The sequence below is a fragment of the Oryctolagus cuniculus genome, chromosome 13, assembly GCF_964237555.1.
Source record: "Oryctolagus cuniculus chromosome 13, mOryCun1.1, whole genome shotgun sequence".
Classification (NCBI taxonomy): domain Eukaryota; kingdom Metazoa; phylum Chordata; class Mammalia; order Lagomorpha; family Leporidae; genus Oryctolagus; species Oryctolagus cuniculus.
In genome coordinates this window covers 24,428,589-24,456,548 of record NC_091444.1, presented here as the reverse complement: position 1 = coordinate 24,456,548, position 27,960 = coordinate 24,428,589, and the positions used below count along the sequence as shown (strand labels likewise).

At 55.4% G+C, this 27,960-nt stretch overlaps 1 protein-coding gene across 2 annotated transcripts; it reads right to left on the bottom strand.

The window, feature by feature from the left end:
- Positions 1-25: 25 nt before the first annotated feature.
- On the bottom strand, positions 26-27,960 carry CAMK1G (calcium/calmodulin dependent protein kinase IG). 2 transcript variants are annotated; one of them, XM_051820531.2, is made up of 14 exons: positions 27,716-27,960; positions 20,258-20,325; positions 16,629-16,749; positions 12,638-12,766; positions 9,937-10,011; positions 7,825-7,963; positions 7,086-7,209; positions 5,715-5,790; positions 4,233-4,345; positions 3,386-3,464; positions 1,557-1,644; positions 956-1,380; positions 295-422; positions 26-161 (listed from the first exon to the last, which is right to left on the bottom strand). In XM_051820531.2, exons 3-13 carry the CDS (start codon positions 16,718-16,720, stop codon positions 332-334), a joined length of 1,431 nt encoding a protein of 476 aa, XP_051676491.1. In that variant the 5' UTR covers positions 16,721-16,749; positions 20,258-20,325; positions 27,716-27,960; the 3' UTR covers positions 26-161; positions 295-331. The 2 variants fall into 2 exon arrangements, with proteins under 2 accessions (XP_051676491.1, XP_002717588.3); XM_002717542.5 differs by having other exon boundaries at positions 20,263-20,325; positions 27,716-27,955.

The following is a 27,960-nucleotide window of genomic DNA, read 5'->3' as shown; positions in this document are numbered from 1 at the left end:
CTCCCTCCCGGCCCCCTGTGAGATCTGTCCCTGGGCGGCAGCCGGCAGGTAGCTTCTGACCAAAAACCGCTCCTGCCAGGACCTGTTCCGCTTGCTCGCCTCCTTCCCTCTGCCGCGTGGACGCCGGGTTTGGAAGGGCAGAGAAGAGTTGAACGTCTCTCCTGTGAAGCAGAGCGGGGGTCAGGCTGGGGGGCTGCCCCTCTGCTCCCCTGGGCCCTATCATTTAGACCCTGGGGTGGGGTTTGCTCCCTGGGACAGAAGCTGTGCCCTGGCCCTGTGGCCTCAAGTCCTCACCTGAAAACTACAGTGTCATGGGCCCCGGCTCCAGGGATCACATAATGAGACAGACCCCAGTCTGCCCTGCCCGGCAGTGAGAGCTGCCGCCGGCTTTCACTGGCACCATGGCCTCTGACTTGCAGTTCCTGGAAAGGAGACAAACAGCAGGCTCTGAGGCCTTGGAGGAAGGAATCGGAGCTGGGGGCCCTTTTCTGTGCCCGTAGCCCCCACGCGGCTCTCTCCTCATGAGGATCAGAAGGTGCAAGCCACTGAAGAAAGGGCACAGATGGCAACCAAGCCTTGTGCCAACCCCAAACACGGGGGCCCCAGAACCTCGCGGAATCCAGCGCTCACCGTACACACGCTTTCTGCAAGCTCTTACCATCCCTGTTGCTTCACTAACCTTTTACAGAGGGGAAGGCTGCGCAGGCTGACATGCCTCAATCAACCCATTGTATAGATGAGCAAACTAAAAACAGCCAACCACTGACTCATCTGCCAATAGTCTTGCAGCTACTGGGTGGCGGGGACAGGGCGGGGAGCGTTCTCCTGATCCCGACCCAGAGCTCTTCCCACCCTGCAGAGTCACCCGTGAGTGGGAGACGCCTTCCTGTCACTTCCCGGCCTGTTGCCTGGGTTCTCACAGGGCTCAGGCTCCGTCTTTGGCTGAAATACGTACTGTTTTTTGTTGGCCTTTTTGAGGAGCGTGGGCTCGGAGCAGTAGGAGGACTTCCCTTTGCTTCCAATGCTCAGGCAGCTGGAGCAGCAGCCGCAGGGCCCGGCGGCCAGGGGTCCCTGGTGCATGGGCACCAGGCTGCTGCTGATATGGAGGGAGCCATTGACCAGGCAGTTGAGGGACCTGGCGCCAGGCGGGGCGGGCCGGGGGCTGTGCTGGCAGGGCAGCCGGGGCAGCGTGGGCAGGGGCGCGCTCTGGTCCAGGGCAGGCGCCTCGGTGATGGTGATCTCAGGGGAGCTGGGTCTGGAGGCTTCTGAGGGTTGAGGGAGGGGCGGCCGGTCCTCCACCTCCGGGCGGCCGCCTGGGCTGTGCATGTTCATGTGTAGCTTCCTCATGTGGTGCACCACGGCGGCTGCGTTGAAAGCTTGCTAAGGAGACACAGGCAGCCTCTGGCCTTCTGCATCCTCGCGCTCGCCCGCTGCCCACTTCGAGGGCTCCAGTGCCAGCTGGGACACCCCAAGGAGAGCCCTTGCACAGCCCCTACCCTAGCCCAGAGTCTGGGGGCCCAGCACAGCCTGCCCACCCCCTGGAGAGAACGACTCACCCTCCACTTGCTCTTGGCAAAATTCTTTTGGATCTGGAGGCTGACGGATGGGTAGATGTCTCGGTGGAGGGCCGTGTTCCCGTCAATCCTGCGGGCACAGGAGAGGACATCTGGCTACCGGGTGAGTGCGGACCCTCAGGGCTGGGCAGGGGGCAGTGCATGCAGGCCGGGAACCAAGTTGAGAGGAGTGTCCCGGAGAGGACAGCCCACAGGAGGAAGGGCTAGAACCAGGCTGCCTTTTGGCAAAACCAAACAGGAGCTTGAGAGCAGGGTTGGCAAACTACAGCCGGTGAGCCAAATCTACCAGTTGACTGTTTCTGTTACAAAGTTTTCATCTGCAGAGAGTCACCCCCCTTCACGTAGGCAGTCTGTGGTTGCACGTGTGGTTGGCCAGCAGAGCTGTGTTGTTGCCATAGAGACGGTATGGCCAGCAAAGCCTGGAATACTTGCTGTCTGGCCCTCCACAGAAAGAGCTTATTGACCCCTGCATCACAGGATGCTTGCGTCCTCACCACCCTTGAGCTCAGAGTCTCACTCCCGACCCTCCTCCTCCTGGAAGCCTGCCTCCATGAAGCCTTCTGCCAAAGACTGCCCTTCCCCCATCCCCTCATTCTCCACCTCTGAGTGTTCCTCACACACCTGCTGTGTGCACAGTACTGCGCCAACTACTAAGAGACCCAGGGAAGCAAGAGATTTGAGCCCTGATCCCTAGCAGCCCACAGTCTAAGTGTGGGGTGTTGTCCATGCCGAGGTATCGTCTATTGTCGTACAAGGAGGACTGGGGAGGCGGAGGCGCACGTGGCCTGCAGGACTCAGGGAAGGGCCGAGGCTGATGTGGATGCTGGAGGATGCTAGACAGAGGGCAAGAGGCAGGTGGTGAAAATGGTGACTCAAGCTGTGGTTAGAACAAAGCTTGGTGGAGGGGTGGAGGAGGGCAGAAAGGTGTATGTAGCTCTTAGACCCATGTGCAACACAGAAGCTGTGCTAGGGATCCTGGGAAATGAAGCCGGATATAAAGGGTCAGGGCAAGGACAAAGGAATCTGGGCTTGCAGTGGTAGGAGGTGGGGAGCTTTTGTAAAATCTTGAGCAGGGTTGGGGCTGGCATTGTGGTGTAGTGGGTAAAGCCACCACCTGCGACACTGGCATCCCATTTGGGCACCAGTTCATGTCCCAGCTGCTCCATTTCTGATCTAGTTCCTTGCTAATGGCCTGGGAAAGCAGTAGAAGATGGCCCAAGTGCTTGGGCCCCTGCACCTGTGTGGGAAACCCGAAAGAAGCTCCTGGCTCCTGGCTTTGGCCCAAACGAGCACTGGCCATCGCGGCCATCTAAGGAGTGAACCAGCGGATGGAACATCTCTCTCTCTCTCTGTCTCTCCATCTCTCTCTCTGTGACTCTAACTTTCAGAGTAAATAAATCTAAAACAAACAAAAAAGATGCTTCAAGGCTTTACTTCTTTACCAGTTGGCCATTTTGTGCTTGATCTGGAATCACATGGAACAGGTTTTGCTCACAGAGGACAAGACGGAGTTTCTGTTACTGAGTGCCTCCTGGGGAACTAGTGCTGAGTGTTGTGCCCTATAGGAGCCCACACTCACGGCTGCATGACAGTGTCTGGCTGCCTCTGCCTCCTGCCCTGACTGTGACTCAGCTGCCGCCCTGTCCCCTCTCAATGCTGTCTGTGTGGCCAAGGAACAGTGTGTGCTCCTGACACGTCGCAACAGTCAGTGGCTCAGGGCAAGCAGGGTCTGGGGACAGCAACGTGCACAAGGCGGCAAGGTTGGGGGAAGCAGAGGCCGGGGTCCTGAGTGCACCCCATTTCTCACTCACCAGGGGTGCCTCAAGGCCTTCTCACAGGTGTACCGCTCATTCGGGTCCTTCTCTAGCAGGTGGCAAATAAAATCCTTGGCTAAGGGGTGGAATCAAAGACACGACAACTGAGGACCAGATTTCATGACTGATGGAAAATCACTTCCGGGCTGGTGGGTGGCAGTGAATGCATGCTTAGTTAATCTCCCAAAGAGGCAATTTTAAGAGTCTTAAAAGAGAGAGGGAAAAAAAAAAAGCCAAGCCACCTAGCAGCAACCCACCAGAAGCCACCACCGAGATGCTGCACGCAGCCTCACCCACTCAGCTCTGCAGAAACGTCGCTGTCACGCGGCAGGGATTCCTGCTCGCCACCTTTGCATGCGTTTGCACCATCCATGGGCCAACACCCGCACATGGGCACACATGTGAGTGCCGGCCTACTCCAGCTCTGGTCTACACCGAGCAGGCCCAGCAAGCCTGGAGCATTTGCTGCTTGCACACACAGACACTGCACACTCTGCTCCGGTCTCTAGCCCCTTGGTCTTGCCTGTCTGGGACACTCGCCCCTACCTGACCCTGCCCTGCTGGCCTCCCCTCTACACCGCACCCTCCCAATCCTCTCCCCCCCGCCCAACCCCTGCCACCTGCTCCAGACCCACCGAGGTTCTGTCTCCAGGAAAACAAATGCATGAGCCTCAAATGCAAACAGTGTATCTGGCCTTTGAACCAGATGCAGATCTCTCCACTTTCCTTGGCAGCTTGTCCTGTCCAATCCCCAGGGACTTGGCAGAGCCAGGACTGCCATCTTTTGTTAAGCTCTTTTCTCCACCGAGCCTGTTGTCTCGTCCTTCACACCCACCGCGCCTACCTGACTCAGAAATGTCATCCCAGAACGGCGACTCGAACTCATAGGAGCCCTCCTTGATCTTCTCAAACAGCTTCGACTCGGTTTCTTCGTAGAACGGGGGGTACCCGCACAGCCTGCAGTGAGACAGGAGGGAGGTGGTGCTGCATCCCCTTCCTCCCCAAGCCTGCCTCCCTCTCCTCCCCCAGCCTCCCACTGCACACACACAAGAGGGCAACGAGGCTCCCGGGCCAGCCGTGTGACCAAGGACATGGGTCTGCCTCTGGTTCGGGTATGACTTAGGCCCTGGAGGTTTGGGCAGGAGCCAGGCTTGAAACAGGCATCCCCAGAGGGTCCCTCTGTCCTCCACCCCCCAGGCCCGTACTGCCCCTGACTCTTGGGTGTGGAGAAGGACCTGTCAGCAGGGTTGTAGAGAGTCCACTTGAGTGTAAGTTTCAGGAGGGATTTTTTTTTTTTTTTTTTTGGACAGGCAGAGTTAGTGAGAGAGAGAGACAGAGAGAAAGGTCTTCCTTCCATTGGTTCACCCTGCAAATGGCACTACGGCTGGCGCGCTGTGCCGATCCGAAGCCAGGAGCCAGGTACTTCCTACTGGTCTCCCATGCGGGTGCGGGGCCCAAACACTTGGGCCATCCTCCACTGCCTTCCCGGGCCACAGCAGAGAGCTGGCCTGGAAGAGGGGCAACTGGTACAGAATCTGGCGCCCCAACTGGGACTAGAACCTGGGGTGCCAGCGCCGCAGGTGGAGGATTAGCCAAGTGAGCCATGGCACCGCCCAAGAGGGATTTATTTAGTTTGCTTCATTGACTGCCCCTAGCCCCTAGCCCGGCAGCGATGCAGAGCAGGCTGTCAGTGAACACTTATTGAGAAAATGAATGAGTGAGTGACATTAGTCCATAGAAGCGGAGGAAACAGAGACCTGAATCCTCACTTGGGGTAGACAGGAGAAGCAGGTTACTTTTCTCTGGGTCAAGTGCACTACAGGTGAGGAGGCATGGCAGGGCAAGGGTCATGAGCAGGTTGGGAAGGGGAGAGCCGGAAAATGCACGGAGGGGAGCAAGAGGCAGAGGCCCCGAGCAGCTCCGTCCTGGCCATGGTTTTGCCTTAGGCTGACGTCACCAGGAGAGAGGCAGGAACACTGGGCCCACCTGGCTTCCAGGCCTGGCTCATCCCACTCTTTCACTGCTGGTTCCAGAGTGGGACTCACATTTACCCACAGGAAGTGGGGGTGGGGAGCAGAAGGAGGGAGTGCCTGGGGGCTGAGCTGGGTTCCTGCTGAGCTGGTTTTGTAGCTTGATGGCGACTGGGGGACAGAAGAACCTTTGGAGCTGTATGCGAGAGTAGGGGTGTGTGTGTGTGTGTGTGCACGCACCTGCACCTGCACATGTACAGGCTTTGGAGGAGGAGCAGAGACAGGGGAGGGGAGGGAAGTGGGTGAGCAGGCTCCCAGATTGCTCAGGGCCCTGAGACAGTGGAGCTTCTACTCACAGGATGTAGGTGATGACGCCAATGGACCAGCAATCCACGGCCTTGCTGTAGGGCTTCTGGGCCAGCACTTCGGGGGCTGTGGCAAAGCAATGGCTGAGTCAGGGTGGGGTGCAAGGGAACAGGGCTGTGGGGGTGGGGACTGGAGTTCAGGAAGACGCTTGCAGGAGAGGGCTAGGGCAGCCACCTCCCAGAGAGCAGGGGCTGGGTCTCCCCAGGAAAGACTGCTTCTTTCTGCAAAGAGAAACCCGGACTTCTCCCTCAGCCTGGACATTCCCCACTCCAGTGTGCATGTCGCCCCCAGCAGCCTGAGCGCTCCCGGAAGGCACGGCCTGTGTTTTCCCGCTCAGACTGGGAGATCTTTGGGGTAGGTGCTATCTCCCCTACTAGACTGGGGGCCCCCTCAGACTGGGTGCGTTCTGTGGGAAGGGCTTTGCTGCTTGGACTGCGAGCTCCGCGAGGAGGGCTGAGGGCTTGCCTTGTGCTGCTTGGAGCTCTGGGCAGCAGAGCTGCCTTCTGCATGCATCTCAGACTCGAGGGCCTGGTGCCCACTGAGGCTCCGCACCTGCTGCTCGTGACTGCTCTCCCAGATTCCTCTCCTGAGTCAGGGCCCGGCTTCCCACTCCCCAACTCCTATAGGTGATGCCTAGCCAGGAGGAAAGGGGCAGGAGTGGACGCCGTGGGTCTCTGCTTTCTCCACCACAGTTCCCAGGGATGCTGCCACTGTGTCCTGCCTGCCCTCTTCTTCTGGGAAGCCTTGGGAGCCGACAGGGCTGCTCAGGCCTGAGACACCCCCCCCACACCATTGCCAGTTTCCCAGGGTCCCTCGTCCAGTGCATATTTGGGAGCCCACATCTGGGTTCCTCAGGCACAAACTCCATATCCTGTGGTTCCAGGCACTGAGCAGTGAAGGGTGGGGCTGAGCTCCAAAGTGGGAGAAAGCAGAGCGGGTGAGCACTCAATCCCTGAGGTCTCTCCTGCTCTCTGGGTTCGAGATCTTGTCTAGGCCCTCGGTCTAGCTGGAAAGACAAAGCCAGGAAGTCTGTCTGCAAGAGTGATAGTACAACCATGAGGTGGCTTCAAAATTTCATGGGAAATCTGTGTTATCTCCTTATTCCATGAATTTGTTGGAGCCCCTTCATATAGACAGAGCTGTAGGGAGGGCTCAGGAGTGAGGTGTCTCTAAAGACGTAAGATTTGGGATCAGTAGGGAAAGTGGTAGAGACAGATGGATTAACTAGCCTGAAACCTCATAAGTGAACCTAGGGGCTCCCCTGAAGTTGAATCCTATAACCTCACAATCACATCTCTGACTAACACACATGTGGTTGAATGCAGCCAACTGGTCAACCTCCCTCCTGTTCGCAGACTCACCCACATAGCCTGGGGTCCCACAGGCAGTGGACATGACACCGTTCTGTTCCATCTTGGACAGACCGAAATCCGTGATCATTATCTTAGAGTTCTCTTCTGGGGTGAGGTACAGCAAGTTTTCTGGCTACAAGGGAACAGAATTATGCAATGTTGCATACAATCACCTAAGACACATCACTTTCCACTTGATACAGTTTTTTAGAAAGCTGAGCCCTGGGCCAAGCTCTTCTTCCCCCATTCTTCTCTGCTCCCTCCTGCCTGCCCCTTCACCCTGTACCTCATGCTCTGTGTCTTGCCTGTAGCCCTGATGTCACTCTATCTTATAGCATCAATATATTAACTCCTCCCCCCAATTACCCCAGGAAGACCCCAAGTCAGCCCGCCTCACCCCCAGGTACTCCAGACCTGTTGGTTTCATTAGGGACTCCACCCAAGTGAACTGTCTCTGATCTTGTCAAAGGCTAGTGCAATACCTATGTGCCATGTAGACTCTCAATAAGGTGTTTGTTGCACTTGATTTTGATTATGGGTGGAGTCAAGAAATTCGTGGCTTATTTTGATACTCTGATAGAGTGCGAGATTTGGGGAAAGGTGAAGGTGCACAGGAACAATGACTGCTGGGTAATCTGAGGGCAGAAGGGACTTGGGAGTCACTCAGTCCAGTCCTCTCACTCTGCAGAGCTTAGCCGTCCCACCATGCATGCAGCTTCCTTCCCATCGGGGGCTCCCGCCTTGCCACCTTTAAGTCTCTGTGGACGATGCCATTCTCGTGGAGGTATTTCACAGCGGACAGCACCTGCTGGATCACCAGGCTGGCATCCTTCTCTGTGTAGACGCCCCGCTCCAGGATCCGGTCAAAGAGCTCCCCACCGGAAACTCTGCAGACAGAGGGGCAAGGGCGGGAATCCAGCTCTTATTTCAGGCTAAAGGAATGAGAATGAGGTTGCTCTGTAGGTACTGGGGACGCAGCTGTGCTGGGACAGGCAGGCACCGTGAACTGTGTTTTGTATGGTTCCAGTCTCAGCATGCCTCTTCTGGGTGCCTGGAATGCCTCCCCTAAGGAGTCATTGGCCTCTCTCTGGAAACTTCCTTTCACGGCACATGCCCTTGGCTGGGGTTGCACAAGAAGACAATTATCCCTTAGCGTGGCCACAGTTATCTGCCTTCCTTCCTGGCCTAGGACACAGGGAGTACCTAAGGCTGAAATTGCCTTAGGATGTAGGGGTGTTTTGGGACTCAGATTACGTGGTTATCTCAGACTCAGAAGAGCTTAATGATCAAGTCCAATCTCCCATTTCTTGGATTCTCTCGCACTGTCTTTTCTGGGAAGTTTTCTAGTCGGTATTAGAACACTCAAGCATCAGAGGACTCTCTACCTCCGAAGAGACTTTTATTTTTTGGCATCTTTTTAATATCTCCTTATATCATGAAGAAATCTGACTCCTGTTGTACCTACCGGATGATACCCATTTCATCGTCTGAGACCACACGAAACAAGAGTAATATCCTTTCTGGCAGATCTTTCCAAGTACATGAAGACAGAGAAATGCCCTCGCAAGGCCTTGCCTTCTCAGGGGCAAACACTTCCAGGTGATTCCACCTGCGAGTCAGGGTTTCTGCTCTCCTGGCCAGCCTTGCCCCATCATCGTTCCACGATGGGAGATGTGGTAATGCAAACCCAACTGCACACCACATAGGACCAGGAAATGGAATTTCTCCAATCAAAATGCACACCCACCATCCTGCTCCTTGTGTTTCTGGAGAGAAAAGCCCACAAGGAAAATGCTGTGTGCACACAGCTGCGACTCCCTGACCCTGGCAGCCTGGGTCCAGGAACTGGTGCCCCAGGGGTCTAGCAGCTCCTCCATCACGTGCTACTCCTGCTGAATTGGCCTCAAGGTGCCACGTGGTCCCTGCTCACTGCTCAGTGTCACTCTGGGCCCTCCCACTTTGGCTGCCAGCTACCTTTCTTCTCTGGGTCCTTAGGTGAGCTCAGGTCTTGGTCAGTTGCCACGGCCTCAGTTTGTTCCTTAGTTTCTGAGGAATCAGCCTGTCAGTCAAAAACCATGTTGCCTTGAGCCACGCGGAGATCCCAGAGTGGTGTGTGTGCCCATGTGTGTGCACGTGTGTGCCTTATAGATGGAATTGTCCCTGAACCCCAAGCTGAGCTCATAGGGGAGCCAGCCAGCCTCTACAAGCAAGAAGCGTGTTTGAATATGACAATGGCACGGAGAACTTTCTCACAGAGTGCCATTTCCATCCTCCAAACGGACACACACAATCACAGCCTGTTTAGAATTCAGGTGGCTCGCTTTTGAAAAAATGTCTTTCTGTTGAATTGAAACCTGTGTACTGGTGGCTTCTTATAGGAACTTTACTCTGGAGTGATGCTAAAACATCTAACATCAAGTCTGATGGACAAGGAATGGTTCAAATGGATTCAATCTATGATGCTAGAGAGAATTTCTGGTGGTTTCCTCCCTCGCCTGGCATAACCCCCTCAATTGCTGGGTTGCGGGGAGCTCCAAGAAGCCCCAGGGGAGGGGTGCGGCAGCAGAGGAGCATGGGCAGGTTGAGGTTGCAGCTATTTGCTGACTGGCTGGAGCTATGCTACCTGGCAAGGCTGTGTGGGGGCACACCGCATCAATACCAGCCCCAGTGTTACCTATACGGGACACGGCCATGATCAGAGGCATAGTGAGCCTGAAAGGAGTCTCAGAGCTTCAGAGCCTCTTGGACTAATTCTTGATTTTGCCTTTTAATCATCATCCCCTCACCACCAAGTAGCATCGTCTCAGCCTCCCGGGGCCCAGCAGAGCTCTCTGGGGAAAGCAGGTGGCCTCCCACTTACAGCTGCATGACCAGGTAGTAGTGAGTGGTGCTCTCATAGATGTCCTCCAGGGTCACGATGTTCTCATGCTTGATTCTGGGGAAAAGAAAGCACTGTGGTGAAAGGCGTGTGGCTCAGGTTCTCAGATAAGGAACACAGACCCAACCCACAAGTTTCTGTCCACGAGTGTGGCAATGTTCATGAGGACAGAGTCCTTGGGAGGCCTTCACAACAAGCAGGGGGTCACAAAGCCATCCCCCAGAAAAGACTCTAAGGTGCTTTTTTTTTTTTTTTGACAGGCAGAGTGGACAGTGAGAGAGAGACAGAGAGAGAAAGGTCTTCCTTTTGCCGTTGGTTCACCCTCCAATGGCCGCCGCGGCCGGCGCACTGCAGGGCCCAAGCACTTGGGCCATCCTCCACTGCACTCCCTGGCCACAGCAGAGAGCTGGCCCGGAAGAGGGGCAACCAGGACAGAATCCGGTGCCCCAACCAGGACTAGAACCCGGAGTACTGGCGCCACAGGCAGAGGATTAGCCTAGTGAGCCGCAGCACCGGCCTAAGGTGCTCTTAATCCGTATCTGTTGAGTGAATAATTGATCAGCCTGCCTTCAAGGAACAAATGTTTCACTGTTACTCCAGGAATCTCTAACGTTAGTAAGACAGAAAGGGAAAAGACCCCAGGAAGGCTAAGGGAGTGCCCCACACCAGGTTATCCAACAAGAGGGACCTGGATCTTCATCACGTAAGGGAGTGTATTTCAATACAGGGGTTCTCCTGTTGGGTAGCCAGGGAGGAAGTGTTGAAAAAAAAATGCCATCCCAGGATGCTTAGTTTTGGAGTGGGTTCTGGGGGATGCCTTAGATGGGTGGCTCCCAACCAGGGGCTAGTCTGTCTCTTCCGGGACACTTTGCAATATCTTGAGACATTATTGGAGTGGAGGGAGGCGCTACTGGCATCTAGTGGGTAGAGGCAGAAGTGCTGCCCATCATGCAGCACTGCACAGGTAGCCCCCAGGACAGCTAGGGTATCAATAGTGTGGTGGTCGGGAAACCCTGCTCCCAGCCATCCTTGTCTGGCATTATTCAGAGACCATGGCAAGCAGAATAATCATATTAGCTGACGGGCTTGGCTTTCCAGGCAGCAGCTGTGCCCATGCCATAAACAGGAAATTCTCTAGGAAGTTTTACTCATGGTTATGCGGCACAGGGGCTAAGAACTTAGACTCTGAGTCAGCTCGGCCTGGGTTCAGATTTGGCTGAGACATGTACTAATTGGGTAATTTTAGCTGGCTTATGTAAATCTTCCAAGGATAATTTTCCTTGAATGAAAAGTACATCTTTCTCCTAGCATTATATCAGGATTAAAAGAGATAATGCATGAAAAATGCTTAGCACAGACCCCTGGGAATGGAAAAAACATCGTCACTGGTAACTATTTTATGGAAATATCCAGATAATTTTTTAAAAGATTTGCTGTAGTGGCTGTTTTATGGAGTCACTCATAAGCTGATAATTCTTTTTTTTTTTTTTTTTGACAGACAGAGTTAGACAGTGAGAGAGAGAGAGAGAAAGGTTTTCTTTCCATTGGTTCACCCCCCAGATGGCCACTACGGCCGGTGCGCTGCACCGATCCGAAGCCAGGAGCCAGGTGCTTCCTCCTGGTCTCCCATGCGGGTGCAGGGCCCAAGGACTTGGGCCACCCTCCACTGCCTTCCCAGGCCACGGCAGAGAGCTGGCCTGGAAGAGGTGCAACCGGGACAGAATCCGGCGCCCCAATCGGGACTAGAACCCGGAGTACTGGCGCCACAGGCAGAGGATTAGCCTATTGAGCTGTGGCGCCAGCCACATAAGCTGATAATTCTAACATTAATTTTTTGGTTATCCACTCACTGAACAAGTATCTGTTGAGTGTCTTTGCTGCTGATACAATGCAATAAGAAAGACAGCCATAGTCCCTGATCTCAGTGAGTTTATAGTGTTTCTCAGCCCTAATGTCTCTCGACCCCAGACCGACTCTCAGGCTGAATTTCCTTTCTGCACTGCCCTTCTTGCTCTTACAACATTCTGCTCCTCCCTCAATGTCCTGCTTTGAAAATGTTCCCCTATTCATGAACACACACATGAGCAAATGAATCCGTTTCCTCTGAACTCTCCCTCCTTTGGGTGGGACTCGCATCCGTGGGATTGGAGTTTGCAATGGGCTGCTCTGTGTCTGCCTGGAAAGCGTGAGCTCCTGAGAGCAGGGAACCATGTGTGCCTTGTCCTGTGGTCCCAGACCTGGCTGGGTGCACCTGGCACACGTGGCCTCACCATGGCGGTTCCACAGGGCCTTCCTGTAAGTGTCCCACTCGGAACCTGTGATGGTTTGTTAGCGAAGTCTTCATCCTCATGGTGGTTGGGCTGTTAAACCTGCAATTGCTTTGGACCAAACTGAGGCTAACTCCCAAATCTTCTGTTGCCTCCTTAATCATTGATTTCGGCTGCCACTGGGCCTCAATTGATTTTAGTTCCTTTGAGCTAGTTACTCTTTGGCCTATGTGCACCAACCAGCTCTGTGGCCAGTGGGTGCAGGAACACTGCAGCCAGAAAAAAGAGGGAGGCAGGACAGTGGTGTGATCACCCTGAGCTCATTGACCTGAGCTAACTGTGACTCTGGTGTAGAAAACCTGAAAGGCGCTGTTGCCCTCCCAGCCCTGTACCCAGCCCACCCACGACCCACTCACTTTTTCAACACGGCGATTTCATTCTCCAGGCTGCTGTCCCGGAAGGCGGGGGACTTCTTGATGCACTTTAGGGCGAAGAGCTTCCCGGTCACCCTTTGCTTCACCAGGAAAACTTCAGAAAAAGCTCCCCTGGGGACGAGACATGCGGAGATAAAACTTACTGCTGGCTGGAGAACATGGAGAGGCAAAACAGATGGGGAGGTGCAGGAAGTGGATAACGCGTTCCCATGGTCAGGGTGGGCACCGTGAACCGTACCGGGGGCAGGGCCTATCTGCATATCCATATTTTCTTTCCCTAGGAGATCGTACTGGGAGGAAAAGAGCCCCCCACAGACTCAGGCACAAGGCAGGTGCTAATGCCTGGTGCTACGATTTGGGAGCACTCTACTTTGGCTGTGGCAAGGTTTCACCATTGCAAAACCCATTGACGAGAGACCACTGCAGCTAGTTCGCTTCACTTCCAACACAGTACAGCATGACACACTGGCATGGCAGTTAGAGCAACTCTACCTGGCCCAGGTTCAGAGAGAAAAGACTCCTGTATCGATTTTAGCTAGTGATAGTCACACTGAACCAATGATCAGAGGATAAGAGGGCGGAGCAAACGCTCATTCATTCAGTAGCATCTGCAAGGACCATGGACAGAGTCCAGGAGCTTCTGACGCAGGCTTTCTGAAGACAGAGGCAATGGACCCCAGTGGGAATACAGGGTCAGATTCCAAGTCACAGGCGTCTTGATTTGAAGGGGCTCCTCTGGAGAAGAGGCCATCAGGACAGCAGTCAAGCTAGGGGTAGGTGCTGGAGCCTTGGTTTCTCATGTTAGAAACCAAGCTTTTGGGGGTGACAAGTTGTCTCCAGCTGCCTCCTGCTAAAGTGGGAAGACTGGCAGCATCTGATTCATTCATAGGATTGTTCAGATTAAATGATCTCACGTATGTGAAGTGCTTAGACGTGTTCTTGCACCTATGAAAACCATATGTGTTTGGTACCGTTCTCATTGTTATGGCTATGATTGGATTATCCTGGGGGACAATACCTGGTGGTACAGGGAACATAGAGTCTAAGTGAGCAGACAGCTGAGCCACCTCTCCCCTGCCAGCTGGGAGTCCTACAACGAAGGCCCCAAAGCAGCGAAGCTTTAGTAAGCACATTACACATCTGCATTAGAAAATACTTGGCACTTCCTGTTTCCCCCAGCTGCACTTGCAACTGACTTCATCAGAGCCTCCAGAGACGGCTCTATTCATCCATTCGCACCCTCAGCCCTCAGCCAAGGTTCACCCAGCACCTACTGAGTCGTAGACCCGGGAGAGAAAAGAGTTAGTGTCTCCATGCTCAAGGAGGCTACCAACGAGGGCGGAACAGGGAGAAGTAAGCAATCAGCGTTTGATTTGAAAACTGCTCTGAGGTGTTCTGTGAATGCCTGTGGAACTCACGGAAGCTCTGTGGGGCAGGCACTGGGTAGCATTGGCTGGCTTAGAATCTGAGACAAGACACACACAAATAATAAGAATGACTATTACGAGACCACAGACAAAGGGATACTTAAGACAGGGGCTCTCTGATGGTTGGGCATGATGTGCACTGCACAACTCCAGCAGGTGCCACTCCTGTGGGAGCCACATGTACATATCATAATTACTACAGCGGGCAGAGGCCAGAGGGAAGGACACCTTTTCCAGAATGGGTGCCAAATGACTCCTTGGGAGAGCAGAAGAGCGTTAAGTTCATGGCCCTCTGCTTCTAAGAGTATGCTGAGCTCAGTTTTAAGAGATGAATGAGTTATCCCAGTGAGGGAAAAAAAGAATTGGAAATGTTTCCTACAGGAGTAAGAAGGAAGCATGAGAAAAAGCATGGGACTGCAGAGAGCAGGTAGGCGCAGGGCAGCCGGTGGGATGAGCCAGCACTATCTGTCAAGTCCTAGCTCTGCTTCCCGTTAATGCACAGGGGATGCTGGGTTCCTGACACACACAGGGAGACCTGCATTGTGTTCTTGGCTTCTGCCTTGGACCTGGCCTAGCCCTGCCCGTTGTGGATACTTGGGGACTGAACCAGCAGAAGGGAGTACTCTCTCTCTCTCTCAAATAAATCATATTTTTTAAAAACAGCATATTTGCATATAGCATGTGTCCATCCTCTGCTGTACTTTAAGTCATCTTTAGAGTACTTACAATATCCAATACCATGGCCGGCGCTGCGGCTCACTAGGCTAATCCTCCACCTTGCGGCGCTGGCACACCAGGTTCTAGTCCCGGTTGCCCCTCTTCCAGGCCAGCTCTCTGCTGTGGCCAGGGAGTGCAGTGGAGGATGGCCCAAGTGCTTGGGCCCTGCACCCCATGGGAGACCAGGATAAGTACCTGGCTCCTGGCTTCGGATCAGCGCGGTGCGCCGGCCACAGCGTGCCAGCCGCGGCAGCCATTGGAGGGTGAACCAACGGCAAGGAAGACCTTTCTGTCTCTCTCTCTCTCTCTCACTGTCCACTCTGCCTGTCAAAAAAAAATATCCAATACCATGACGTTACATAAATAACTGTTGTCCTGAATTGTTTAGGGAAAAATGATGAGAAATAAAATTCTGTACATGTTCAGTGCAGAGGTACGTTTTTAAAAATACGTCAGTCATAGTTGGTTGAATCCACAAGATGTGGATCCCGGGGATGTGGCAGGCCAGCTGTGCAGTGAAATGTTGACAGTCAGGGAGTTGGGGTGGTGGGATACGGGGCTCATCGCACTGTTTTCTTACATTTCAGCACATGCACAGTTAAACACGGGAGGGATACGCTGTCAGACGCCTCAGGTCCAGAGGCCACTGAGCTCAGAGCCCTGCGTCTCTCTTGACAGTCCTGCGGCTCGAGTCTGGCAGACTGGAAATAAGCTCCTGACCTGGGCTTCCTCCTCCCGCTCTGCTCTTGGTCTCTGGGCTGCTTAGCAAACCATTTCTGATTCACTCCTGAGTCTGGCTCTCTCCCCTGCCAGATCACCCTCTCCAGCCACCTCTGTTTTGGCAGAGGCCCTAATGGAAGATCGATGTTCTGACGACTGGCACCACCACACAGAGCCTCCACCTGCCTGGGCCAGAGGGCCCAGAGCTCTGCTCCCCGCCATGCCTGGCTCCTCTGTGTCCACGGTGAGAGTGTGTGCAGCCATCATGGCTTGCAGTCACAGTCTCCCGGCCCAAGGGTGGAGGGTGGAGGACCGAGGGTGGAGGACCGAGGGTGGAGGGTGGAGCTCCACTCAGCCAGAACTGGCCACAGGGAAAGCTTGCCCGAATGCGCAGGCCGCTAGCTGCTCCTCACCGTCCAGGTCCAATTAGCTCAGACTAATTAGCCGTCCAGCTACGGTTTGGAGGCTGCTGCCAGCCTGCGTCAGAGGCTGTGCCCTCCTGGGGGGAGAGGCAGGGCTAAGTGGAGAGTCAGCTCTGGACACGCTGTCTCTGGCCTACCGGCTGTGCGATCATTGTGAAGGGGTGGTGTAGACACCCCACAGGCTAGGAGGGGTTTGGCTTTCAGCACAGCTGAGTGGAGAAGAGAGGAAGGAGGGTCAGAGGATGGGGACGGGAGCCATCTCAGGTGTGTGCGGCCTAGGCGGACAGCGGGCTCCGCCTGTCCACTGCCAGGCGGAAATGCGGAAGCCAGGTGAGGAGGCCCAGGGGTGTTGCAGGGTCACTGGGTGCCCAGCAGTGTCCCCCAATTCCTCTTTTCATGACTAGGGCAAGATTCTCCAAGTTGTCACCCATCTGGAAGGAAGGTACGGCTCACTGGGGAGCGGGCAGATGGAGGGGGAGCCATGGGAAACAGCTGGGATTCCCCTAGGGTTCCAGAGCGTCATGTCACCCCAGTATTACCCCCAGTGTACCCCCAACTTCACACTCCACCCCACAGGCCATACAATTCTCCCAGGTCCCTTACCCAGCATCCTACAGCAGTTCATGCATCAGGGGGAGCCCAGAGCAACCCCGCCCCCTCCCCACAGTCTCCCGCCCCGGGACTTACGACCCCAGCACTTCCATGAAGATGAAGGTTTTGCGGATGTTGGTGGTTTGTTTCTTCCAGGAACTGCAGTCCTCTTCCTCCTTTCTCCCCATGGCCTCCAGAGTTGAACCTTCAGGGGGTGCTTGGTGAGGGGTAGAGAAGAAAAGATCTGTTCAGCTGAGTAAGACGAGAGCAAACAGGAGAGAGGACCTAGAATATTCTCATCTTTTATGCTATGGCCAGAAGGCTGGGTTAGAAGCAAAATCTGGATAGCTGTCAAAAACAAGAGTAGTCTTCCTAGTGGCTTTTGGGAATTACATTGGATTTTATTGAATGCCTCCTATGTGAACACGTGCTTGCTACATGCTCAAGGAGTTTGTCCAGTAGTGGAATCTCTGTGTTGTAGGACATGCATTTGTTAAGGGCAATGGTGAGGACATGGATTGATTAAAAATATTTGTTTAGGAAGCAGACACACACAGACACACACACAGAATGGGGGAGAGAGAGAGAGAGAGAGAGAGCGAGAGAGAGCAAGCATACGCTCTGATCCACTGGTTCCGTCCCCAAATGCCTACAACAGCGGTGGCCAAAGCTAGGAGCTGGGAAGCCAATCCACATGGACACAGGATGGCAGTGACCCAGTTATTTTAGCCATCTCTGCTGTCTCCCAGGGTCTGCATTAGAAGGAGACTCTATTGCTAGGAACTAAACCCAAGCACTCCACGGTGGGGCGTGGGCATCTTAACTGTTAGACAAAATCCCCACCCCACATGTATGGGTTAACACAGGGCTGTCCACCGTGAGGGATCAGAGCTGAGTGATGGCATTTCCTGTTACACAAATGATGGCCCAGGTGTTCGGACTGCAGAGTCAGCCTGGCTCCTTCCCACCATCACAACTCTGCCACCTCCCCCGAGCACTGCTGCTCCTACTCTCCCCTGCCTGGTCGATGTTAAATGAGTGATTGTCAGATAAATGAGCATGCTTTGGCCGTGTGACTCCCATATCGCTGAGCACAGTTATTCAATAATATCTAATTTGAATCATGTCCTAACTTTATATCAGAGTCCCGGAGTTACCTCATTCACTCAACAGCTGACCTGCATTGGTTTAGCTCTGATGATGTGTCGGGTGCTAAATGTGAACCTGTGGCTTACATCCCAGAAGGCCGACTTCCTGAGAGGCAGGCAATGACCAAGTGCATTGGCACCTACATGGTTACGAGGCGTGGGGAACATCTGGGGGTGTCGTAGAGGCAGGGGGGAGGGCTTCCGCGGATAAGGGCCTGTTGAAGTGGACACTGGAAGTCTGTGAAGGGACTGATCAAGCAAAGAGCATGTGAAGGGGCCTCTGGGCAGAAGGCACAAGACCCCAAAGCCTGAAGGGAGGCATGAGCTGAGGGGACAGCATGGCTGGGGCCGAGGGGCTCCCCAGGGCCTGGGCTGGTGAGTAGGTGGGGACAGGCACGAAGGGGACAGGCCATTCAGGGCTTAATAGATCCATACTAGGATTTCTTTGAAGTGAGTCGGGAAGACAGGGAGGTTTTTTTTTGGACAGGCAGAGTGGATAGTGAGAGAGAGAGAGAAAGGTCTTCCTTTGCCGTTCGTTCACCCTCCAATGGCCGCTGCAGCCGGCTTACCGCGCTGATCCGAAGGCAGGAGCCAGGTGCTTCTCCTGGTCTCCCATGGGGTGCAGGGCCCAAGCACTTGGGCCATCCTCCACTGCACTCCCTGGCCACAGCAGAGAGCTGGCCTGGAAGAGGGGCAACCGGGACAGACTCCGGCGCCCCGACCGGGACTAGAACCCGGTGTGCCGGCGCCGCAAGGCGGAGGATTAGCCTAGTGAGCCACGGCGCCGGCCGGGAGGTTTCTTTAGCAGGGGAGTTAAGTTACACCTTTCCTGCTTGAAAGAGCTCCCTTCGGCTGATCCGAGACGGGAGTGCAGGATGCAAGAGCTGCTGCATGGAAAATTGGGACGAAGTCCAGGAGGACGATGACGGTGGCTTGGCCCACAGTGGCAGCAGAGAGAATGAGGGACCTGGGATGTGAGCTGGGAGTCCAGTCACCTACGGTCTCTGCTGCTGTGCTGTGTGTTGGGCAGAAATCCGGACGCTCCTGCATTTCTGGCAGGTGCATCTGGGGGTGGGAGGAGGGTGCCCTCGGGGAGGTGGCGAAGGCGAGAGAGAAATGTGTGCTTGGAGTGTGGTGAGGTGGAGTGGAGGGATCATTGCTCCTTCTACCCCCTAGCACAGCTGCAGCTGGATGGCAGGGCTGCTGGGAGTAGTGGCGGCAGCACCACTTCTGCCAACACCTTCCTCCCCATTCGCCTTGAACCTGACAGTGAAGTAGGAAAATGCTCCTCTTAGGCGATGCCCCTCTTCCCCCACTTTTAAAAACTGCCAAAGAATTCGTGAGATCTTCTGGTAGCCTCAGAACCAAAAGAAAGCACGTGCCCCCACAATTTACTATTAGGGGAAGAGCATAGGTTTGGAGGTGAACCTGGGTTCAAATCCTGCCTCTTCCAATTGCTAGTCACGTGGCCTTGGGCAAGGTACTTCCTTTTCTCGTCCGTTTCCCCACCTGTAAAATGGGGACCAACCTCTTACAACGTGGTGAAGGCTAAGCCAAGGAGTGCCCGTGGGACCGCTGCCTCACACACGGTGGACAGTGCTAGCAGAGACGGCTTTGAAGACGTTTATGTGTGTGTTTCATTCCTGCTCATCCGCGTCTGGAGGACCCACATCAGACAATGGGTTCTGCAGTCCAGAGGAAACCACGTGTGCCGTGAAGGCACAACCATGGGACTTGGAGACCCTGGGAGTGAGAATGCTGAGATGTAAGTGAGGTCCCTAACAGAGAGGAAGACGAGGTAGAAAGATGGACGCCATCTGTAGAGTGGATCTGCGAAGGGGAGGGGGACACAGAGGGTGTGGTCACTAGAAGAACACGTCTGCTTTCACCCCTGGGAGTAGACAACTCCCTAGGAATGGGGTGACTGGTGCCAGGAATGGCGGGCTTCCCAGGACCCTGCCACTGGGAGGCTGCCAGTCTAGCAGGAGCTCTGGCTGCAGCCGCCTCTAACGGGGCAGTGAGCAATCATGGGGAGGCCTGGGGGCAGAAGCTGAGTCCGGGACAGTGTTGCATGAGGGGCAGGGACCTCAGGAGTTCCCCCCACGGCCTGTGCAGGCTGCAGCCCCTTATACCAGTCCATGACAGCCAACTGCACAGCTCTCTCCAACTTCACGTTTCGTGGTGTCACGTGGGGAACTCAAAATCGACCAAGGAAAATGGCAAATGTACAGTTAGGAATTCATCCCCCCGACCCCAGAACCAGTCATCAAACCTTTGCCAGCTCACCATTGCCTGCAGCCCTGGAACAGCCACAGGGCTGGTCAGCTGGGGTTGGGAAGAAGAGATGGTTACCACCTGCACTTCTCTTGGGATCAGGGCCATTAGTGGACTATTGAGCATGGTCCCCCCGCCCCCATGATATGGTGAAGGCTAAACAAAAGAGTGCCATTGGTCCCCATGGGTCAGATGAGCTCAGCCACACTTCTGAGGTCACCAGCCAGCTGCTACCTGGGGGCTCCAAGTTCCCTGCTAGCCTGAGGCCCTTTCTCCCACACCACACCAAGGTCAAGTGAGTACCTTACCACACAAGATGCCACCTTGAAACAGAGCAGCAGGAGGAAAGGCCATCTCAAGGCTGTTCTTTCCTGAAAGAGACGGGATCAGCCGAATGAAACTCTAAAGCGGAAGACATCCCAAGGCCACAGTGGCCAAGTTCAAAGTTTAAATCCCCCACGTTCCTTTTGGCCACCTAGTAGAGTGGGAGGTCAGGAGACTTGTACTGGAGCCGAAGAGGCCACATTTTCTTTGTGAATTTTAGCTCAGTGTGTACATCTGCAGCTTGGCTATCGAATCAGTGGTGCCTATTTATTGTTGCAAAAAAAAAAAAAAAAAAAGCATGTGAGAAATGTTCAGATTTCCTTTATTTTCCCCTGCCCATGGGCCATGTGGTGGCCTAAGTGTGTGTCTTCAGGCTCACTTGTTGGTTTGCTCCTTTTGGCACGGTGGCTGCAGTGCAGGATGGGCCGGTCCCTAACTTTCAGGGTAAGCACTGCAAGGTGCAAACAAATGTTCCTGGACTGGTTACAATGACCTTGGGAGGATGAAACAGGAGATTTCAAAACCTCTATTGAAAATGGAGTTGAAAGGAAAACTTTTTTGGTGCCCCCTGCCGAAAGTCAACATTCAGCCATAGTTTTTTTTTTTTTTCCCCCTGTAATACACGTGTCCCACAAACTTTTGGGAGACTCCTCCTGACAGGTGGAGCTGGCATCCTGAAACAAGGCATTCCAATCAGGGCATCTCTGTAGGCAGCTGCCATTCTGCAGATTCCACCTAGCAGCTTCCATCTAACAGGGCGCGTGGCATCTGGGATGCAGGAACTCCCACCCCCCAGGCAGCCAAGAGGGAAACGAGGAAGTTTGCCTTAGAGCTTGTCCCTACAGTCTATCACTCTTGTCGGGGCTTCAAGAGTATCGCTGAGCTAAGTCTCCAAGACACCAGAACTGCTCCTGGCTGGGCGGACCCCTCGCAGCCGGGGAGTCCCCAGGGACGCAGAGGATGCTGGCAAAGGAGCAAAACCCACAGTCAGCTGTGTGTGCCCCTCTTGGTGCCTCTCCTCCCTGCCCGGGGCACCAGGGCTGTGCTGGCTGCTTTTGCAGGCCAGGAGCCGATGCTGAGCAGGCTCCCCGGCTCAGGGCTGGACTGGCCGGCCGCTCACCACTGCCCCTCCTGGAGCCCTGGGGAATGACCGCCTGCTCCCCAGGAGGCTCTGCCACCTCATTAGCAGATCTGTACTCACTGTTCCTTCTTCTCCATCTCGCTTAAATAGCTTAAAAAACATAGTATTCTTAGCCCAGGCTGGGCTGTAAGAAAACATCTTTCCCGCCCACCCCTCCTCCCATACACCGAAGCCTAGCAATTCAGTTCCATATTCAGTGCCATGTGGCAAACTCAGGGGCCCGGATCCGGAATCTCCCACCTGAGCCCTTCCTTCCCACGCTAGGGGACCTCCCCCAGACCCCCAGGCCCTGTGCATGCTGCAGGTCTAACCTCGGCTTGGAAAGACCGCGGCTCCCCACCGTGCCCCCACCGCACACCCTCCGCTCTTAACTGCTGTCATCCCGGCCCTCCCTTCCGGAGGGAAAGGAATTCTGAGAAGCCCGAAGCCCCAGCATTGCGCTCATCTGCTTCTCCCGTGTACGCCTTGCCTTTCTCTCCCTTTCCCGCAACAAGTCCCACTGGGTTCCGAGCCCACGGGCAGCCGCTGTAGGCTTCTCTGAGACGTCACGTGGACAGCTCAGGGGACACCGCAGATGCTGGCAGCGTGGCTGGCTCGGGACCTCCACTCCTCAACAGCGCAAGACCCTCGAGAACATTCTGCCAAAAGGGCCCCTGGTAGAGCCCGTGACTTTATTCATGCACCATGTTGGAGTTGCCAAGGTGATACTCCTCCACCGAACAAGCGTGTATTTGTATCCCCTGGATTCATACAGACATGTCTGTACTGTGAACTTGGCCTTGAAAGGAAGTGCTTACGATTGGGTTAGAAAGACCAAATGTAGGTGCATAAATAAACAACATCTGCTTAAAGGCCAGGGAGCAGGCTTACTCCTCTCTGAATCCCTAGTGCCTGGCACACACTGCAGGTCCAGTGAGGGAGGGAGGGGGGCCTGACTGGAGACTTGACCAAGGCAGGCTTTGTGCAGGGCTTGGACTCAAGGTGGATCCTGAAGGGTGGGAGGAGGTATTCGTCAGAGAGGAGACCTGAGCCGGGGAGCAGGAAGGGGGCGGTCCCCTCCCCAGAGTCCTCCCCAGGATGCCCTGCCTGTGGCACAGTGGCGGCAGGTGGCACCGGCCGGGTTTCCGTGCCCCTACTGCAGGGAGAGGAGATGCAGCCCCAGGGTTGGGGTCCGGGTCCAGGTCATGGTCAGCACAGCTTCTCTGGGATGCTCCAAGAGCCCAACCTTGCAGGAGAGTCAGCCCACCGTTCTCCCAAAGTTACTCCCTAGGGGGAGAGCCGGCCCTTTCTTTTGTAACTCCCATGTCAACCTGAAGGCACCCGTGGGAGGTCAGTGGAGAGCAGCTCCACCAGGACTGAGATCTGTCCATCTTGTTGTCTCCCTTGGGCCTTGCACGGCGCCTGGCCCCTCTTGGTGCCTGATCGCAGTCTGGGGTCAGTCTCCCGTCCCCCTGGGAGGGCTCTGCCTACAGGCCAGGCAGTGCAGCGCTGGGGTGGATGCCGCCCTGGAGTGCACTCCTCGGGCCTGGCAGTGGGGTCCGAGGCAAGAGCAGCACGCCTGGCTGTTGATGAGGTGCTGGTGAGAGACGCTGGGGCTCTGAGCCCAGGAGGCAGCGCCCTCCCCAGAGCCTTGCTCGCTCTCCTTGCAGGCTCCATCTGGTCCCTGGAGCAGGGCTCGTTCCAGAGAGGGCTCTCGGGCAGATGACATGCTTCTGCAGAGACCTCCTCCCGGCCGCCACACGCCCCCAAGGTGCCAGGTCACCTCATGACCTCAAGCCGCCTGGACCCTCTGCCTGGACCCAGGCTGCTGACCCCCTGCCCCACACGGCCTCCCCACCAAAAGCTCCCTGTCTGAGTCGCAGTTAGGACCCTGCTCTGAGGGCCTTGCACAATGGGGCAGCTGGGCTCAGAGCCGCAGAGCGTTGCCCTCCTCCTAGGATGTGCTAGAGTCCTGGGGAAACTTCGCACCGGAATGCAGAGGCCTCCCATCCAGCCTGCTCCGATGCCTGTGCAATGCAGGAATGCCACACCATGCTCTTCCTACACGGGGCCTGAGCAAAGCAGAGGAGACGCGGACAGGGAAGGAGAGGGTCTTGAGTACCCACAGCTGCCAGCTCTCAGCTCTGCCTACAGCAGGTGTCACCCCACTTTTGCTGGGGCTCTCACTTGGGCTCCCAGGCAAGGAGGCATGAATCACTCTGGGGCAGAGTGAGCAAACCCCAGCCCTTCCAGAGCCCCAGAGCCTGGCTTTTTTTTTTTTTTTTTTTTTTTTTAACTGACCTTAGAGGAGGCAGCTCACAGGGACATTCACAGTCTCTGCTCTCAGAGTTTTCCATTCCCATGAGCCTTGGGGGCAAGGTCATCAGTTGGATCACCTCTAACAACAATGTGCTGTCTGCCTCCAGGCTGGGGCACAGGAATCATGGAACTACAGACACCACTTGGTTCCAAAGGGGTCAAAGGTGATACGAAAGGGCCAGGGCTAGAAATGTCCTTGCCCTGGTTCCATCTCCTGGACTCTGGTCCACGTTAGGTTCTCCACCATTCTCCGGAATGAGACGTAAAAGAACCCAGGCTCTGGCTCCGATCTCGGCTTGGTGCCAAGGAGCTGGGCAGCCCCGGGCAAATGGCTGTACATCTCTGAGTGTCCATCTCTCTCTTTAGTGAAAGCAGAAGACTGGACCGGACTGTGGATTCCTGAAGTTTGCTTCCAGAGTGAGCCCCGGTAGACTCTCTGTGAGGAAAGTGCATTTGCTGCTCATGCTGGCCATCGTCTGGGAGACCGGTGATCCACACTAGCTACAAGAGCTGCTGAGCACTGTGGAAGACAACTGCTTAATGCCTTTCAACCTGGCATTGCCCAAATCCAGTGGATAGTGAAACTCCTCCTGTATCACACAGTAACAGCCCAGGAGCCTGGGGTTGCGCGGGGCGTACTTTGGAAAATGTGAACCAGGCCACCCCCAAGGCTGTGAGTCTGTATTTTTTTTGGTGGAACATACATAATTTCTGGCAGTCTTCTGCCAGCACTCAGAGTGCTGCCCCCAGCTCGCAGTGCCACGGGCTCAGGGCTGGGTCTGTGCTGCTGTCAGAACTCATTTGCAGTTCATGGGCTGCAACCCAAGGGGCTCGTCAGCTTGCCAGAGCCCAGCCCCTGAACTGTACAGGCCCCTGGAGACTCCCGACCACAGACAAACCCCAAAGACCAACCACTCCTTCCCCCAGGCCTCTGCGGATCCAGAGGTCAGCTCTGTGGTCAGTTCCTGTTCATGAAATAATCGAAGGAAAAGGACTCCCAATTGTTGCCACCAGTTAATTCTAGAAGCAAACCCACAGTTAAGTCCAACCAAGTCACTCCTGCTGCGGTGGCCAGCCAGAGTCCACGTGCTCCTTAAGGGTTATTGTCAGCTTATAGAGACAAAGAACATTGCCCAGGGATTCATCTGGGCATGGCTGAGAGATCAACGCGTGGGGGTCCTTGGGGAGGGCAGGCTGTGCTACTTCTCTTTACAGGCCCTCCTGTGCACAGGGGCCTCAGCTTTCTCACCTGCTAAATGGGAGTCATGATCCCCGTTCCATTTCTCAGCAGGTGTAATGTGCCAGTGGACAAGAGAGCTTTTATGGGATCACTAAAGTGCCAGCAGCAGGCCCGCGTTACGGGCACGTAAATTAAAGAGCAAGCGCTGGAAAAAGAGAAACGAATAACGATTCGAGACGGGGACCGGCTGCTGCCTGGGCTGTCCCCGGCTCCCTCTGGCCTGTCACATCTGAGCGTCTCCTCTCACTGTGCTTCCGGCGTCTTGAACCATGCATTACTTTTCATACGGCATGGCCCTGAATACAGCCAACACTTTTATATGGGATTCAAGCAGGCAAACAGGGACCCCTCACAACCCTGGAGGGACGCGTTTGCTTCCTCACAGGCGGACCACGTGCCGGTCTCCGTGGGGGTACCTTCTAGGGAGTTCTTACGGCTAATGCTGCCTTGAAGTCTAACACTCCAGCAAGCGGTGCCTCCCGCATGCAGGTGTGGGCCAATTAGTGTGAACCCCACCCCAGCCAGGCACTGCGTGTGGCTCCCGGAAGGGGAGAGGACGGACAGAGACCGGGCTGGGGGAGTGCAGGAGGAAGGACAGCAGAGCTCAGGACCAGGACAGCTGTGTCAAGACACCCTGAGGACACGGGTCTGACAGCCCTGAAGCCCCCTGCCCCCACCCCACCAGCTTGCTTTCCTGCTGGCAGCCGGCCACTCAGCCCCAGCCCCTTGCCATTGACCATGGCGGCGCGCCTGCGGTTGTAGCGCCAGGCACGCAGGCTGTTTGCAGACTCGGCCGCTCCCCCTCTCATTCATGCTGCAGCTCATTCACTCCGCGGGCTCTGGCAGGCTGCGGCTGGGCGCACACTCGCACATACTCCGTGTGGCAATTTATTTCTGGGTGTATGTGCGTGTGTGTGTGAGTGTGTGTGTGTGTGCGCGCGCGTGAGTGTGGGCAGAGGGAGCGGGGGAGGTGTTCTCCTCTTAGAGGGGGCTGTTTTCCACTTCCAGCCGGAATTTCAGAGTATTTAGTAGTGCCATGGCCTCCGCACCTGGCAGGGGCACCGTGCAGGCACGTGGCATGCATGATCATGTTCAATGCCTCACTGCCACCTTTCAAGGTAACCTCATTTCTAATGAAGGTGCTGGTGGGTAGAAATAAGTGTTCAGCAAACGCGCCAATTCAAAGAGATAGTAAATGATGGGGCCGGGAGGCCGCTCACCTCCACCTTCCTCCTTAGGCTGCTGTCATGCGAACCCCTCGGGAAGACCTGGGAAAGGCTGAGTGCCCCCGGCCACACACATACACACACTCCCGGCTCCACCTCAGCCTCTCCTGGCTCCAGCTGTTCAGTCTTTCTCACCCAAATCTCAGCCTTCTTCCCCAAAGTTCTGCCCCCGCCTCTCAAAGGATAACTCTTAACGCATGCACACGTGCACACACAGACACACTTCACGGCGACCTGCCAATTCAACCCCTTATCACAAGATGGGGACTCAGATGCTACCACCATCAAATGGGTAGCCCCAGTCATCAGCTTTGCAACTTGGCAACTGAGCAAGCTCTCTGAGCCTCAGTGGTCTGGCACCCCCGCCCACCTGCCTGGATGGTCCTCCAGGTTGATTAATCAAGAGCAGACGGGAAGCTGTCGAGCGTGAGCCCTGTATCCGCTATTACTAAGCACTTTGTGTTCTGGCCTGTTTCTGATGTGGGTCTCATTTTTAGCCCTGGGTAAGCAGGGTCAGTAGGAAGAGACAGCTGGTTGTGTCTCTGGCCCCTCATCTGGAAGCGATGATCTCCTTACCCAAGACCGAACCAGCTGGCCTCTCTTGACCCTGCTCAGACATTTCCTCATGATCAATTTCTCTGGCTCCGGAGTAAAAGGCTGGCCAGCCACGCACTGCAGCCAGATCAGCGCCAGCCCTGGCAGCTGCCTCTGCCTCTGGGAGCTGCAGGGTTAATGTTTGTGCGTCAAAGTTACGTGGAGAGAAGGGGCCACGGTGTGGATGGGGGTGGAAGTGGAGGTGGTGGTGAGTCCAGACCTCCTTGCAAGCATCTTTTCCTGCGAACTGAACCAGGGAAGTTGGAAGGCAGGAGGGAGATAGACGCGCCCCTGGGGAAGGTGAAGGAGCAGTCTTGTGACTGACAGCAGTAGTGCACCCGCCAGTGTTGTGCATCCAGGACAGCACGGCCAGGAGGGCCCCAGGCAGATCCTCCTCCCAGGGCTTTGCAGAGCCTCGGGCTATTTACAAACCTTCCTTTTAGCCTGTGGAGTCTCCAGCCTCTCCCAGCAGGAGACGGGCAGAGCGGGAATCTCCCCACTAGTCTGGTGGATCAGAGAGGTTAAGAGCTGAAGGTTGAGCAGGAAGGAGGGGAGCCGGAGAGCTGGAGGTCCTGACACCCCGCAGAGCCCGGGGGTTGTCCCGAATACTCAGGCATTGCAGGAGGGACTTGGGTGTCCTGCTCCCCTTCCCCTGCCCACAAGTGCAAAACAGTTCCCACTGGAGCCAGCCTAGGGTTGATGGTCACAGGGCTCCCCAGGAACGACCCCTCCAGCCAGACCCCCACGCAGACGTATTTTCCAAAGCTGCTGCAACTTACCCTTGACACCAGCGAGTCGGAGCCCACTGGAACTGGGGCTGAAATCAATGCCCAAGTTGCTCCCCAAAGTGGCTCCCCAAATTCACTCCCCAGGTGCCGCGCCTCCCACTCAGCAAGGAGCCCCCTCCCCAGTGCCCAGAAAGAAGCGGGTTCTCTTACCGGAGGAGGTCGCGGGGACTCCCGAAGAATCCTGCTCAGGGCTCCGACACCCCAGCTCCTACAGGTCTGTAAGGATTAGCTGCTCCAGTGCTTAACAATAAACCCAATTAAAGGGGAGGAATGCAGGGGTTTTCTTTCCCAGGACCGTAACCAGGCAGCCTTAAAGGGGAGTGAAAGTAGCTAGGAGGGCTGGCATCTCTCCTTCCTCTCCTGTACTCTGCTCTCCCTCCCTCCAGAGAGCAGTA